Source organism: Gossypium hirsutum, chromosome A07, assembly GCF_007990345.1.
Source record: "Gossypium hirsutum isolate 1008001.06 chromosome A07, Gossypium_hirsutum_v2.1, whole genome shotgun sequence".
Lineage (NCBI taxonomy): Eukaryota > Viridiplantae > Streptophyta > Magnoliopsida > Malvales > Malvaceae > Gossypium > Gossypium hirsutum.
In genome coordinates, this window is record NC_053430.1 from 98,658,306 (window position 1) to 98,675,893 (window position 17,588).

General features: G+C 32.2%; 1 protein-coding gene across 1 annotated transcript; it reads right to left on the minus strand.

Moving 5' to 3' along the window:
• Positions 1-2,503: 2,503 nt before the first annotated feature.
• Positions 2,504-6,874, minus strand: LOC107934920 (actin-related protein 2). Its single transcript, XM_016867444.2, has 15 exons — positions 6,680-6,874; positions 6,419-6,529; positions 6,153-6,287; positions 5,983-6,054; positions 5,808-5,886; positions 5,488-5,537; positions 5,259-5,362; positions 5,097-5,165; positions 4,950-5,013; positions 4,687-4,755; positions 4,315-4,398; positions 3,649-3,707; positions 3,432-3,498; positions 3,149-3,232; positions 2,504-2,988 (listed from the first exon to the last, which is right to left on the minus strand). Exons 1-15 carry the CDS (start codon positions 6,719-6,721, stop codon positions 2,908-2,910), a joined length of 1,170 nt encoding a protein of 389 aa, XP_016722933.1. The 5' UTR covers positions 6,722-6,874; the 3' UTR covers positions 2,504-2,907.
• Between the last annotated feature and the right edge of the window lie 10,714 nt (positions 6,875-17,588).

Consider the following 17,588-nt stretch of genomic DNA (forward strand, 5'->3'; position numbering starts at 1 on the left):
GCAGGTGCTCTATTTTAGGTGAGCTTCGAGCTTTCAGAATGGCTCTGTCTGAAAATGGTGGGCAGTTAGTGGCAAACCTCGGGCTACTTCTCCCCATGAGTTAACAAATTTCATTGCACCAATGCCATCAAACATGCAATGGTTCATGCACAGGCCCAGGACAAATCCTCCGCATTGGAACTTGGTCACCTGGAAACAAAGTTTAACATTCAGATATTCGAGTTGATAAATAAATGCTGGTGCTTATCATGCAAAGAAGTGAATTTCACATATTGAAAATTATTCAATGGTGAAGTTCCACTAGAGGTGGCATCTCTAGTATGTTTTTTGCACCAGGAATGTCATAAACCAACTTCCCAAGATTCTTGAGGATCAGGCTTTGTTATGTCTCCAATCTCCTCCATCTAACTGTTCGCTTCAGCTTTGAAAAACACAGCCCCTTCCCCCGTGCAGTCCACAAGTAGGTTACCTCGGAGCTGATCGTCAGCCTCCAGGCAAGAGGGTAATAATGAACAAGTACTTTACTTATTGCATCCTTGATCATCTCATCGGCATTTTCATTTTCATTCTCGTTTGACTTAAAGCAACATATGGTGCGAACAACCACTGCAATGTTTTGGTCAATATTAGAAAGAAAGTAAAAGCCCTTTTCTGTCTCTTTAGCAGTACAAACCCGGGGTGGGTCTCCTTGAGTCACACTAAGCTGAGACACTTCCCCATTGGACTTCTCCATTATAGCTGAACATTCAATTGCACCCTGATCCATAATCACAAATGAGATGATATATAGGTATAAATAATATAGGCTAAGAAACAAAACTAACTAGAACATTTGGTCCATATCTAATGCGTTTAAATGTAGAGTTGATTGATTCTGAGGAAACAAACCATGTGAAAAAGATGGTGAGGTCTCAGTGCGGGGAATTGCAGTAGCCAAAACTTGGTAGATGTGAATCACAAATTTGTAATGATGGGATCAGGCTTGGTAGATATATAACGGAAGCTTAAGACCCTGAGTCACAATTTTGGTTTAACTTTGTTTAAGGAAATGAAAATTATATGAGAGGGGGCCAAGTGGCTATGTTTCATTGGAGTTAGCTAATGCTGAAAATAAAGGAGGATTGATATTTTCAAAATTTGAGTTTCTTGAACCGAAGATCTTGAATTTGGTCCATATGGGTTGGGGTAGGCCACTGGTGGCTGACTGGGTTTTGGTTTGCTTCCCACTATGGTGCTTTGTCTCTTACTATTTTGGCATCCCAACTTGGTTTTTTATGAAACTGGTTTTACTGGTATTAGGTTGCCTGCTAATTCACCCTCGATGAATGGCAATATATTTCTTGCCTTTTACCTACTTTTGAAATAAGAATGACATCACTTCAACCAAGTAGCCATTATTTCTTACTATCACCATATTTCTGCAGATATTGGATGATGCTGATGAGCTGTCATACTTGTTTTAGTACAATTAGTTTTTTATCAAATAAAGAGAAAGGGAAAAAAATAATGTAAGGTGAAACATTCTGCAAAAAAGGTGATTAATATAATAATCATTTCTAATATTAGCCAATGAAATTGTTTACAAAATAAAAGGTTGCTTCAAATATACATCTTCATGATGGATTAGTTATAGCTTAACTGAAACAATGGTGAATTTTGTTGGATAGGCAATTTTTTAATGGATTAGTCATTTTTATCATTTTTGTTGGGGATTAAGCTAAAAGAAATAAAACCATTATTGCAGTGAAGTCTTGAGTTTGAATTTTGTAAAAAAAAAAAAAAACAGTGTTACTATTCAATGTGATTATTGAGAATCTTACACCTAAAAAAAGTAGGATAAATTACACTCAAGATCACTAAACTATTACTAAATTTTTATTTTGATTACTTAACTATTCAAAAGTTTTCATTTTAAGTTCCTAAACTATACAAAAGTTTTTATTTAAATCACTGGATTGTTATTTTTTTTTTTAAAAAGCTCAACTAACGAGCTCCAAGTAACGATCGATACAGTAGATTAATACCCATTAACAAATAGAAGATATCTTAAATCTAAATCAATTTGATCATTAGTGTAAGAAATCGGAAAAGAAAGTTCACAGATTTGTGACATTCAAAATTGTTTCATAAAAAAAAAAAGTTGAACTATAGAAGAGGAGAATAAAAGCTTTTAATTGATATAGGTAGTGTGATAAAAAAGCACCATACAGCAGGGGACTTAAAATAAAAACTTTTCAAATCCTGCTTAGAGAAAAAGAAAATCATTAGATCGACGAGAAATCCTAAACTTTAAAGAAAAAAGGCCAATGACACACGGCAACAACACTTTAATCCTAGGGAAAATTTGGTGCACAGCTGCTCCAAAGCAAATATATACATATCATTTTAAATGAAAAAAGAGAAAGGGGAAGGGGGATCATATCATTGAAATGAATCATTATCACCCTCAAAATCACATGAAAATATTGGTCCTTAATGTATAGGAATTTTCTGTCACAGTATGTTATGGGTATATATTGACAAGTTGATTTATTTTCAAATAAGTGGGCACAATAGAGTACAGTTCAATGGCTCATACCTCTAGAAAATAAAACATCATGAGCGTAACTTCTATAAGAGTACACATCAAAACCAAAATTTGTGGTCTGGTAAATGTATATATGTAGCTCCTACAAGGAAGCTTTTTTTTTTTTCTCTTTCTGATAGTAATAACATAAGAGGGAATCACTCAACAGGCTGCTTGGTCCGAGAGGCTAATACATGGTAGGATACGATATAACCAAGTCAACCGACATGAGACAGCTTGCCCTGGACAGCCTTGTGTGTGTTTTCTTGGCTAATAAATGCATGCAATCACAGGGTGAACACACTGAACATCCAACAAGAATTGCAAACTGATGTTAGAAGTCAAGCCGGGCCACACTTGCTTAGACAGGCAACTCCCTCTTCCAAATAATCTTCCCTGCTAATCCAAAACTCAGGTGCATCCTGCAACATTGAAATATTATTTCCATGAATTCCGAATTGTCATCAGATATTACACTACTTCATGCTCAAACCATGAAACATTGTTTTTTCTTTCTTTTTTGTGCTTTTGGCTCTGCACATGAGAATGAATTTGCATGTGCATGTCGAGCAAGAAGTGCACCTTCATAATCCCGGCAAGTACAGCTCCACCAAGATACACCATATGCTTTCTTCGTGGTGGATCCTCAATCCTCAGTCGCAGTTTCTATTTAGAAGCAGGAAAAAACAATTTAAAGACAAGCATCATATTTTGTTTTAGCCATTTACTTGGTTCTACTGTATCCAGCTCAAATGATTATTTGACTTGCTCAATCAATGAAATTAAATAAAATTCAAAAAGAGGTATTTTAGAAACAGAAGATGGAGCAGTTTCTGTTTTAGGTTTTATCAGCAACAAAGGTTACCTTCAACCCATCCTTATTTCCCTTTAGAACCACATCAAGATATCGATCTAGGATTTCCCTCTCCAGCCTGAATCAATAGAAAATCGTCACAAAATCATACTAGAGAATGTAGATAGGAGAATGATGGAACCAGGCTTAAAGAAGATAGTGGAATTCATCGCATGCAATTTCAGAAGTATCTTAGAATATGTTTCGTTATAAAAGCAAAGCATATTACCGACTAGGTAATCCAGGGTACATGGTGCTCCCTCCACTTAAAACTATATGCTGGTAGAGCTGTAAAATATAAAGCCAATGACAAGTTAGATTTACACAAATAAAATCCCAACACTAAGCACATATACATTTATCATAGCCAAAGGTTCCGATTTTCCTTTTCTTGGAAGGGTGGGTATCAATAATTCAAGGATTTACCCAACGGCATGGATTTATTAACTGTTTATTATTAACGATGATCCGTTTGGAGTCTGTAGTCCTGACCTCTAAATTTGAGACTTTGTGGGTACATGCTAACAAAAATGCAGGAGATTCCATTTTAAATGGGAATAGAAAGAGTGTTAGAGAATAACTTTTCTTTCAAGTGAAAAGTGGATTAGAGGTTTTCAATGCATGGGAATAGTGCTTTGGGAAGTTGTATCCTCCATTAGGCAAGCACGTTATACAAAGATAATAAAAGAGAAAAGTCCTTGAGGAAAATGATAACTAATATAAAACTGAAGGGAAATAGAGGCATGAAGAAATGCTGCATAATGACTTAAAAGAAGGATAATAAGAAACTTAATTAAAATTCATAGATAGTAACAGATTTACAACATACAGTGTCAGCACTTTGTTAGAGTAATTCTAGATAGTAGAAACTACATTCCTAGAAATAATTTAGTACCATCATGCGGTTGTCGATGTCCATCTCCTGAATGCAGCGGAAAACCATGTCAGCCATTCCGTCACCTTCAACATCAATAAGTTCCTACAGAAGGAAAACTTTTTCTTACTTTGACAAATATTAAGACTAAATGATATCAGTTCTACCACAACAATTCGTAAGAACTCAAACCCCAGTCTAATCAATCTAAAACTACAGAGAATAACTGAACAGCCAACAGATCTGGCACACCAATTTAAAAACTACATTAAGATTGCAAATACCAATTCACATTGTAACAATCAAATCCATCCAGATAATCCCAGAAAATAGGTAGCACAGGAAAATATTAGTACACAAAGTCAATAACAACAGAGAGAACTACAGTCTTACCGGAGTGAAAAGAGCCTCAGGAGCCTGGAACCTTTCAGTGCCTACTTTAATAACTCTTCCATCTGGCAGCTATTTCAAACAAAAATTTTCAGTATTCTAGATGCAACATTTTTGAGTAAAATCATAAAAGATAACCAGTGGATAACATGTCAAACAAATGAGAAAAAAATGTTTAGGTTCCCGATGAAGTTTCCTGCATATGAGTTACAAATCAAGTATTTTTGGCGGACAAGGGAAATGAAAAATTTACCAAAAATACTTACAGTATAATTCTTAACAAGGATGGTGGTCTCAAGTCCCAGTTGATATTCCCTTTTGTAATCATAACTGCAAGTAAATACAAGTAATGTGACTTTGGATTACATAAATAATTACATAAAATTGGAAAACAAAAGAAGATGCTTGTTCACCTTATATAGCAGAGTTTCTCTTTGATTTCCCTGACAGTCTCAAAATCAGCAGTTCTATTCATCGCATACCTACAGAAAGACACCCAAAAGATCATTTGATGATCAATAGAATTGGAAGTCTTATGATCTGACAAGTTTTTTGTCACAAAAATTGGTCCTCACCCCCTACGAGAGAGTAAATCAACAAGATAGGATGTTATGTGCCGACCCGCTACATTCATCCGTTTAGTGAGATGAGGAAATGAAAAGCCATCAACAACAGGAACCTGAGACAAAAAAGCCAAAGTAATTATTCTCAAGACTTCACCTGCAGTGCTCCTACAGTAGCACACCCTACTATATACTGCAACTTCTCCTAAAAATAATGGTAAAGGGTTGTAGAACAGTTTACCACATGAGTGACACCATCACCAGAGTCGATAACTAATCCAGTTAGCAGCCCTGTAACAATTCACAGTAATGCTAAATCATATGCAAAAAAAAGATAAAGCAGACAGTACAAAAAATAAACATTAATGGTTTTGAACAAAGATTCTTGCATTTCACAGTACAAGATTACAATATTCTCGGTAACAGGCTATAATAGCTTCCATTGTTTTCAAAGGCAGTAGCTGAACCCCATGGCAAGTTGTGAATATTATACAAGCGGGCACGCACACACAGACAAATATATATAACAAAAACTAGACCTTCAATAATTTCAGTAGGCACCTTGAGCATACAAAGTTAAAACAGCCTGGATCTGAATGAAGACACCAGCAAAGTTGTATTTTTCAAACATGGTCTCAACCTGCAATCTCAAATCGAACCCAACTCATCAGATCCTAAAGTAAAAGTTCTTGAAAATTTCAATCTATCAGTAAACAAAAAAAATCAGTCTTCAAACCATTTTTTCACGGTTTTTTGATGGATTAAGAGGTGGGTCAGTAAGTAATATCTTGCATTCACTTGGATTAATCTGCTTAGGAACAACATAAAACATAATTAAGACCAATAAAATAAATTTAAAGAAAAACATGAATGAGAGTTAAACAACAAAAATTAAGGAAAGAAGACCTTTAGTTCATTGTAAAAGGCATGATCCCAAATATGATACATATCATCCCAATTCTGCACAATTCCATTGTTAACTGGATATGATATATCCAATTGATGTCTCAAATCAGCACATGCTTCTCCAACAACAATATCCTAACCAAAGCTCAAATTATGAAAATGAAGATAAGAAAAACAGTAAATTAAAATGATCAAGATCTTAGAAATGAAAAACTTCGAAACAAGGAAAAGAAAAAAGCAAAATTATAAGAGAATGGTTTTAGGACCTTCAACTCCTGTTCCACGAGAGATTCCTCGTATCTTAACATAGGTCTACCGACCACGCACGGAAACACCGATGTGGGAAAGTTTTCTCCGGCGAACCCACATTTTACGTACTGCAATCGAATATTAAATAGATCTAGTTAAGTAAACAAAAAGAAATGAAATAAACAAATAGAAAAGGAGCTGTGTAAGGGCTAAAATTTAGCTTAAAGTGGGCAATCAGTAATTTATGTGAGAGAGAGAGAGAGTAAAATGAAAATTACGCCGGTGCCGTTGTCGCAAACAACGACGTTGCGGTTATCCATAGAGAAAAAAAATCGTCGACTGATTGGGCTTCACTGCATTTACATCTATCTATCAATCTATCACTTTGGTACAAGTTTGAAGCAGAACACGGTAAGGGGTGGATGCCAAAGAAATCCGGGCGGTGTTCATTTCCCGGATTTCACATTTATTTCCAAATTAGTTTATTTTAAAAAATTAAAAATAAGTTTAAAATATGCCATAAGTCCCTCTACTAATTGAAGATTTGAAATTTAGTTTTTATATTTTTATTTCTAGGAATTTAATCCCTGTACTTTAAAGATTTTAATATTCATGTTCAATTGTTAATATTTTTTTTCTTCAATTCAATTTCATTACAACATCAATTTTTCTTTTTTAGTTATATGGCTACTAAACGAATTTTTATTTTTATTTTAAATTGTAACATCAACAATTTTAACAAAAAAATTAATAGTGTTAATAATTGAATCTGAATTTTAAAATATGCAAAATAGATAAACTAAATTCCTAAAAATAAAAGTGTATGGACTAAATTTTAAATTTTTAAAGAGGAAAAAAATTCATTGAATATTTTAACCTAAAAATAATATAAAATTAATTTTTTTTAAAATAGAAAAACAAGAAAAGAAAAACAAAAAGGGTTTAATTCATTAAGACTCCATCAATAATATAATATAATTTATATTAGAATCAGTTTAAGGTAGTCAGTACCATATTAATGAGCATACTGTTTTCCTACTAAATTTAATATGTATTGGAATCAGTTTGTTTTGATGAACCATTTCGAATTTATTAATAATTTTAAAAAATATAAATGTGTATAAAAATATTTACAAATATCAAATTATAATATATTTATGCATCGACCGATGCCAAGGGCTAGTAGGGGTCTGGGCCCCCATAAAATAGAATTTTTTTATTTGGGCCCTTTAAAATTTTAAATTAGTACATGTAAAATTGTACTTTTGTCTCCCTAAAAATGATAAAAATTTACTTTAATCTTTTAAAAATTATAAAGATATATGCTATTAAAATGGTGAATTTATATTTTTACTATCGTAAAAATTACAATTTAATTTCGACCTCTTAAAAAAAATTTTGATTTCGCCTCTAGCTTATGGACAATGTTTCAATAAAAAAATTTTATTATTTACTAGCATAATGTTAAAAAGTTAAAATTTTTATATTTTTTTATATTACGTATGCTTCAGATGGTGAAATTTGAACATGTTTAATAAAATTTACAAATATAATTTCATTTATTAAAAAAATATTTTATTTAATAAATTATGATTAACATATTTTTTATATAAAATTTAAATATTTATTGAAATGATATCTTAATTAAAATTTATTATTTATTATTTCACTTAAGAATAGAACTAATTATTTCACTTAAGAGTATACTTCTTGTTTTATGGTTGTCGTTGTTGTTATATATGAAAAATAAAGCTGATATGGAGTGTAAAAATAAAACATGAAAAATTAGTTGCACAACAAACTTTGTTGCTATAAAGAAATGTTGTTATAAAGGGTGATTGTTATAGAGAAGGTTAACTATAGTTCAATTTTTTTTATAATTTTATATCTCAACTTTTACGATGTCACTTATTAGCCCAAATAATTTATTTGATTAAAATGTTGATGTAACTTTTAAGGGTTGTCAAAACTAGTAAAATTATTTGTTAAATTCAAGTTCATCGAATGTCATTTTTTTGTTACACAGCAACTAAGTAAGTATTTTTTTAATTTCAAAAAATCACCAATGAATTTAACAGAAGAATTTAAGGTGTTAACAATCAGATCTTAATATTTAAATTTGAAAAAGAGTGAGACTAAATTTCTAAAAATATATGGATACTAGATTTCAAATGTAAAAAAAGTACATAAACTTGAATTATATTTTAACCTTTCAAATGTTTATTATATAATTTGACTCAAAAAATAATTAACTCAACAAATCGTGGTAAAAACTATAATAATAATAAAAAACAAGGTTCAATATTATAATTTCACGTTAACCTTCGAACGCAATGACGTTGTTTTCTTCTTTATATTTATTTATTTTGATATTATAGCTTGTTGGAATACATTATAGCTTATGAAAAAATATATAAATATATATATATTGAATAGCTGATTGAGGTCTAGCTCTTGGTATTATAGTTATTGTGTCACGAGATTAGAATTTTAGTTTCGCAGTTTGTGTGATCTTAGGTGATTTCTTGATTTTAAATCTGCCTAAATCAGCCTAACTCTTGCTAAGTGAGAATTCTCGACAAAAAATTCTTCAAGGCATCGAAAATAAAGCGGAAGCGATTCAAAGACAAAATAGTAATGAAAGGACAAAAAAAGCCACAAGAAAGCAATGTTCACAAAGTGTTTACATCAATACTATGAAGGATTATATTTACAAATGTAGCCCTAGTTTTCCTTAAGTACTTCACTTAGCCACCAAGACTTCAAGTAGATGAGTTTCTCCACATGTTCCACGAATCGGGCCTGTTCAAGTAGGTCGAATAAGCCTCATTTAATCAATTGACATTCATGGGATGCTCTTTACACGTTAGTCATGGGCTTTTGATTTAAGGATGTTTTTCCTTATATTTAAAGGTTGAGGAGATGTTATATGTAGAAGTAAACATTATATCGAAAATAAAAGTTTACTATTTTATAAACAACATTATTGACATCACTTCTCTTCTCGCATGCTTAATATTCCCTCCTATCATACAAACTTTTTAAACTTCACTTTTTCATCTTTCATTAGCGTTTCAATATCTAATAAATCTTCAATTGCATGGATTGCAAGCCATACGTGCCTAAAATAGTTCTTTAAAATCCTATTTGCTGAGTGAAAGCTACTTCCAATGCTTTCACAACAGCAGTTGATCAAACCATAGTTGGATACATATAATAACAACTCCATAACAAATCCCTCATTGTCCTGTAAAATAACTCATATCCTAAGCCTACAATTTTGTTACGTTAATTAATACTAGCCAGCATTATCAACTCCCTTGATGCTTCTCTCCAAAAATTCCTTTGGGCTTATGCTACACAATTTTGCATCATTCGATCTTTTTCATGATTTCTAAGGAATGGTCTTGTTATTTCTATTGTTCTTATTTCATCCTTACTTATAATATTTTGATGTTCCTTAGCATTTCTTGCATTGTAAATTTGTCTATAGCAATACTAGGATCTAGATTATTAAACTTCTTAACTGCCTTTTCGATTCAATCAGTATAGTTTTAGCTAGTTTATCAATCAATCGTTCTGGCATCAACCACAACCTTTAAGATACTCTTTGATCTTAGGAATTCCTTTAGACCATAATACATCTTGATAATTGTTTTTCACTTCTTAGATTCTTTATTGGAGCTTGCAATCTGTTGGTAAAATTCTATTACACAATTTCCATCCAAACAATTTAATTTCGTTTGGTACCTTTGCATTCCAAATTCTCCTCCACATTAGTCTATGTGGTCCAAGCTTAGCATCTTGGCTTTGAAAACATTTATTTTCACTCATTATCGTGTATTTGTCACCTATTTCATAATGCCAAATAATCATGTCTGAAGCTCTAAATTTATTACAATGTTACTTATCTTTAGTTTGAACTTAGACAATCAATGAGCTAATATTTGCTTGTCACAATTTCTCTATGCATACAAAATATAAAAAAATAGAAATACAAAAAACATAATAGTAAAATGTGAAATTAACTTTATTTATTTATTCATCGTTCAAATAAAAAGAAAATAATTACATATTTATTACAATATGGGCACATTTGCCAACATTAGTCTCATGTTTGACATCACTTGTACGAGGGCAAGTTCTACATCATCATGGTGCACCCTTGACATCATTCATCTTAGCATAACTTGCAAATTGACACCTTTTAACTATTGACATGGTTCTTCGCATATGCATTGATTTCATACAAAACAACTCGTTACCATTTTTTTTGCAGTTAATCATGTGTGGAGTATCTTAGCAGAATAATACTGTTACGGACTAACACTCAAAGGTTGGTCCCTGAAGACTTATGCATAAAATTTTACTTTTAGAGGACTTCTATGTGTAGACCCAAATCTAGTAACTTATACACGCAGATCCAAACTTGGTGGGTTCATACATGCGGATTCCTACTTGTGGGTCCCTATTTAGTAAACACATTTTCGTAGACTCACACTAGTGGACTCACAGGCTCAAATTCATGCATGCAAACTCATTCTTGGCAGATTTAGATTTGCGGGATAATATCTTGGCGAACTTAGACTTGAAGATTCATATTTAGCGATTAACACTTGTAGACTATTGCTTGAAAGATAGTCCATGTGGACTTTTGCTTGAAAGATAGTCCATGTAGACTCTTATTGGAAAGATAGTCCATGTGGACTCTTGCTTGAAAGATAGTCCATGCAGACTCTTATTGGAAAGATAGTCCATGTGGACTCTTGCTTGAAAGATAGTCCATGCAAACTCTTGCTTGAAAGATAATCCATACGGACTATATGGCAGAGGACTGTATATAGCCTTAACATGGAAACTTGAGGACATACTGAACAGATTGGAATAACTTGAAACATAAAGGCAAGTTTTATGGACTGTCATAACTTGAATATGCCATGGTCATAGGACTTGCATAGAGTCTCACTCTTGAGAAGAATCCTAGTAGGGCCATCACATACTTGTGCGCATATATCCCTGTACAGTCCAACCAAACATCCACAAAGCCAAATAGCATGCCTATACATTCTCCATATCCTCTAACCAAATATCCACTCTCTTATTGACCGTTCAACACTTTCCATGCAATCATTAACCCAAATTAAGATAAAATATTAGAAACAAGCCATTATTTCGCAATCGGCCTCTCAGAAAATTGACAATCATCATTAATACCCAATCCATCCCCTAAATTATACAATTTGGTACAAATAGGATATCATAAGATCTAATTAAAACATATAAAAAAAACTTAGGGTTGTCGATCCAATATGTGTAACACCCCTAACCCGTCTCTGTCGTCGAATTAGGGTTACAGAGCATTATTGTACAATCGAAAACATTTAACATCATAATATTAAAATAAATTAAACACATCATAATCCACCCAAACACATTCATTGTGTCTAAATCGAGCCTTCGAGGTCCTAAAAATATCATAGAAGCAAATCAGGACTAATTTGAAACAAAACAAAAAGTTTAAGAAAAAATATGAAAAAATTGGAAAAAAGGGGTCACACGATCATGTGAAATCACCCCAGGCTATGTAACTTCCGAACCAAGGACACACGGTCCTATCCCTGCCCATGTCCTCATCCATGTAATTCACTGAATAGGGTCACACAACCATGTCACACGCCTGTGTACCAAGCCGTGTAACTCTCTGAGTTGCCCCACACGCCTTTGTGCCAGGCCGTGTGCTAGGCCGTGTAACTCACTGAATTGAATCCTAAGAAATTCTTAGATGACACACGGCAATGTCGCCAGGCCGTGTGTCTCACACGACCTTGTGACAATCCATGTGAACCCAAATTTTACCTAAAATCAAACCATTTCATGCCTAATTCATGCATAATCATTCAAACCATTTAAACACACATTCAAGGGTTTCAAACACCATTCAAACATGCATAAACATGCCACTTCAAACATCCTAAATCACCTAACCAAAATGCTATTCAAAGGCACCACAATTATACCAAAACATTCCATACCAAAACTAGTCAACATTACCTTATTTCAAGCATTATAACTTAGTTCAATTACTTACCAAAATATACCACAAATGACCATTATCAAACCATTCTAAACATACCATAAAGATGCTTATTTACAAGCATTAGCAAGTGGCCAAAAATGATAAAGTTTGGTAAACATTAAAGTGCACCAACCAAACATAATCTTCAAGACATAAACATTACAAAGCACCATTATAAAACATCTTATACATGCCATTATTAACCTTGGCCAAAATATACAAAAATTACCGAAAAGACTTTTAGATAGTGTGATAGATCTCCGACGAGTTTCCAAATCGATCGAGCTTCTGATAATCTATAAAACAAAGAAAAGAAACTACGTAAGTAATGAGTGCTTAGTAAGCTCGTATAAACCTTAAACATAACTTACCATTTCTATAATACGATTCATAGGATAAGTATAAACCAAAACCAATGCCATAAGCTTTGTATGAGCCTATACAACATCATCAAACTCACAAGTTAGTATACTTGTTCATGATATTTATGAAATCAACCATAAGATATGTGGTTTACCATGTATAAACATAACATTTTACATCATTAATGTTACCATAATGTCATGATTAATTGCATTTGCATACTTACCATTTTCTTTTCCTTTTCTTACCCTTTGAACCATCTAGAATTACATTGGATACTCAGGAAAGCTCACACGAAGTGTGCCTTTACATATAATTGTAACCTTTCCTTTACATTAATGCTCACACGAGCTGTGAAATGGGCCTACTCACACAAGCTGTGGGTCGGAATGTAAGCTACACAATGCTGCTCACACGAGCTATGGAGAATCCCCAACAAATGCAATACGTTATCCATCAGTAGGACATTCAAGAACAACACCCGAAACATGAAATCTCTAATGACATGTCATTTTTATCTTAAGAATTCCTAGAAAGGTTCAACTGGGATTCATTATCCGTCAATTCCTCATAGCATTGATACATTTACAATCCAACTCATTTATATCTCAATAACATAACAAATATTCAAATTTAATTAACATTAAAATGATTACAGTTCATACGATTTACCTCGATAATTAGGGGCGTAGTAATATAGTCGAACTAATCCGAAGCTTTAGCTTTTCCTCGGTCTAAGTCCAAACGTGGTTTATCTTGATCTACAAAGATATTTCCAATCAATTAAATACTTATAATATTCAATTTAATCCATATTTCATATTTATGAAAAATTACTAATTTGCCCTTAACATTTTAATTTTTCACAATTTAGTCTTTAAGCTTATAATTTAAAATCTAACCATTTTAATTTAAATCCATGTTAACCATAGATGCAAGGGACCTTGATACAACCCATATTACCATCATTTCATAATAAAGCCTATAGATTTACACATTTAACTATTTAATCCCTAATTTCGAAATTCATTAAAAATCACTTAACAAAACTTGTTTATTTTTCAAAAAAGGTTCATAATCTATCAAATAACATAAAAAATTATTCAAATAATTCATGGTAAGTCCTTCAATCTTTATCAATTTTACAAATTAACCCTTGGGCTAGCTAGATTAAGCTAAAACGAACTCAAAAACATAAAAATCATTAAAAACGAGGCTTGAATGCATACCATGCAAGAAGAAAACAAAATCGAAGCTTTCCCCCTCTTCAATTGTGAAATTCAACCAAGACAAGTGAAAATAAGAAAGATGATAACTTTGTTTCATCTCTCTTTATTTAATTTTTCTTTTAATTACTCAATTACCATTTTAACATTTAAAAACTATTAAAATTTCAACAAAAACTTATCCATGCACATCCACTAACACCTTAAATGGCTTATTTACCATTCAAGTCCTTTATTTTAAGATTTCGTAGCCATTAGACCCCTTTAACTAATAGAACTCAACTTTTTTACCTTTTACGATTTAGTCCTTCTTACTTAATTAACTACTTAAACATCAAAATTTCTTAACAAAATTTTAATATGACCTTAATATATATACCCGTAGACATTAAATAAATAATAAAATAATAGTTTACTCGTCGAAATTGTGATCCCGAAACCATTGTTTCCGATATCACTGAAAATGGGTTGTTACAATATGACCAAGTTGGGATCAAAATTTAGGGTGTGAAATAGATAATGTCCTAAGTGTTTGGGCATGCCCAAAACATAAAACAAGGTACTGGGATAAAAAATACAAGTTTTGGAGGTGTGGCTTTAAAATTTGCTTAAAAACACTTCCATCCCAAACATCATCAAGTTATATCATTAGGTTTTAAATTATTTCAATTCATTAAAAAAACTCTTTTAAACTTAAATGTATCTTATGAGCATGCCAAGTCAATTAAAAACCAAAACTTAACTTGGGTAAACTAAAGATATCATAACTATCATTTTAAACATAATTATTCAAATGTAAAATCTTACTCAAAAGTCCCAAATATTCTAGATTATGAATAAAAAAAATCAAGTTTTCAAAAGAATAACCATCTGAGGTACATCTACCTTAAACATACAAGTGTAACGACTTAGTTTCTAGTGGCGTCAGAAAGCGTGGTTTTAGAACCCTATTTCGTAAATCAAGTTTATAAATATTAAATAGGGATATTTATAGAGTTAGTGTATAAATAAATTGGAATTTGGTTAGTTAATTTGGCTGAAATTGTAGTTAATTAAGGCATAAGGACTAAATTGTAAAAGTTTGATTGCTATAGATTTTTAATTAGGAAATGCTTGGGGACTTAAGTAGCAATCACCTAAAGGACTAAACGGTTAATAAACTATTTTTAAATAGTTAATAGTGGATGATGATGCTGAATGTCATTATTTTAGCTTAAACATGATTGAAGTTAATTAAATTTAATTAATTAAGCTAATTAAGATTAATTAATAAACTAATAAAAATATAAAAGCCAAAGCTTAGTGGAAGATGTTATCTTCTTTTTTCCCCGAGCCATGAAAAACAAAGATAAAAAGAAAAGAATAAAGTTTAGGGTTCAAGCATTCGACCATTAATTTGGTAAGTGCAATCAAGTTATTTTCCTGTAATTTCTATAGATTTGAGGCTATGGGAGTTTGATTTATCTAGCCCATGTACCAATTTCTGAAATTTTTAAATTTTAAAAGGTTACCATTGTTGATTTCTTGAAGAATTAGGTGTGAATTTGATAGAAAATAAGCTTAGTTTAAGAAAAAAAACTAAATTGTAAAGCTTAATTGTTGATTTCATAAATTAGGGATTAAATTGAATAAAATAAAAAAATTGTCATGAAATTTTGGTAGGAATAAGATCCCTAAAAAATATATATGAAATCAAATTTCAATCCGAAGCTCTAAATCGAAAGTTATGTTTGCCCCGACATTAGGGGCTAAATTGAAGAAATTGAAAAATATGTATGAATTTAAATTTGAATTTGATTTGATATGGAATTTGATATTGTGTTATTTTTGAATTATTATTCGTAGCTAAAGACGACGTAAGATCGTCAAGAAGGACAATAAATGTGAGAGTCGACGACGAGTGACGCGAGCTTTTGGTTTGTATCTCTATGACTCGATATCAATCTAATTACTGCATATTCATGTTAAATTGCATGATTTTGTAACGAGGTGAGTATATATGTGTTGTTATATTTGCTTTGGCTCTTCTGAAGATACACTTACGTGCTAGTATATTTGTTTCGGTTTATCCTTTTTATTGATTATTAAAACAATAAACAATAAAAAAACATTTTGAATAGAGACTTTTTTGACTAAAATACCAATAACTTTTTTTTTAAATTATGAAAATAGACCGAATTTTTGAATATCTACGGGAATGGGTCGATTTAGGTAAAATGCTTCCAATTGGAAGTATTTTCAGTGGAAACCCCGAAAAACGGTTCCAGCTGGAAGCGTTTTTTATGTGTCACTAGTAAAACGTATCCAGATGGAAGCGCTAATGAAAAACGTGTCCAGCTGGATGCATTCCCCTCAACGGCTATTTTAAATAGTCATTGCCCCCCAACGGTAAAAAAAATAAAAATAAAATCCCTTACTAATTTCTCACAATTTTCTATAAAAAATCTCTCAAATTTCTTAAACCACTCTCAAAATTCTCTCTTAAATTTACAACTAAAATTCTATTTCTATCTAAATTAGATTTTTATTAATATTTTTTTAAAATATTTTTTATTAAAAATAATTCGTGTTCTATATAATTAGTAATAGTTGGGTCTCTAATACGTCTTGATGATAAGCACATTTTCATCAATCAATTCCAAATGGTAAGAATAAATTTTAACAAATTTTAATTTTGTTTAATTTTTTATTTCATTGTTATATTTTAACTTAATTTTCTGTATATTTATTACGTAAATAAGCAGAAGATCAAATTTTACAATGCCATATTCATAATCTACCTAGTCCTCTATCACCGTTGATCAAACTCTACTTGAAGGAAGCCGATTTTTGGCACGTGGCTCTTTTAGGCCGAGGGTGTAAGTTGGACCAAAACTCGTAAGCGTATTGGTGGAGAGGTGGAGACCCAAGACGTAAACATTTCATCTTCCATGTGGCAAGTGTACTATCACTCTGAAGGACGTGCATTTACAGTTGGGTTACCGATGGATGGGTTGGTAGTTATCAGGTCTGTTTACTTTGCTGTTTGGGGAGCCGTAGGTGGTGAGTTTGTGGGTTCGGCTTCAAAGACAATTTACGGAGGTTGGATCGAAATGGCTTGGATACGAAAAAAATTTACGAGGTTAGAATGAGGATTCTACTAAAGCGGAAAGAGAATAACACGTTCGAGTGTACATCCTTCAAATCATTGGAGGTATCTTGATGCCAGATAAGTCACAAAATCTCATCCATCTAAGGTGGCTGCTAAAACTCGTCGATTTTAAAGAACGGGCGAACTCAGTTGGGGGTCTGCCATGTTGGCGGCATTGTATCGAGAGATGTGTTGGGCGATGCAAATAGGAAAAATCAAAATCGGTGGTTGCATTTTACTGCTGCTAAGAAGTTATTTAAATAGGTGGAACCATGTGTTGAGTCACGTGGGATTACTTACTGAGCTTTAAGATATACGGCTTCTGTTAGACTAATGACCGGAAACGGAGGTAAGTATTTCTTTAAATTTCAACTATATAATCTTAATGTAGT

Excerpts from the sequence above, each read along its gene's own strand:
- LOC107934920 (XM_016867444.2), bottom strand. The coding sequence starts at position 6,721 with ATGGATAACCGCAACGTCGTTGTTTGCGACAACGGCACCGGC. Across the intron at positions 3,499-3,648 it reads TACCCTGGATTACCTAGTCG|GCTGGAGAGGGAAATCCTAG; the intron begins GTAATATGCTTT and ends CTATTGATTCAG. Across the intron at positions 3,233-3,431 it reads GAAATAAGGATGGGTTGAAG|AAACTGCGACTGAGGATTGA; the intron begins GTAACCTTTGTT and ends GCTTCTAAATAG.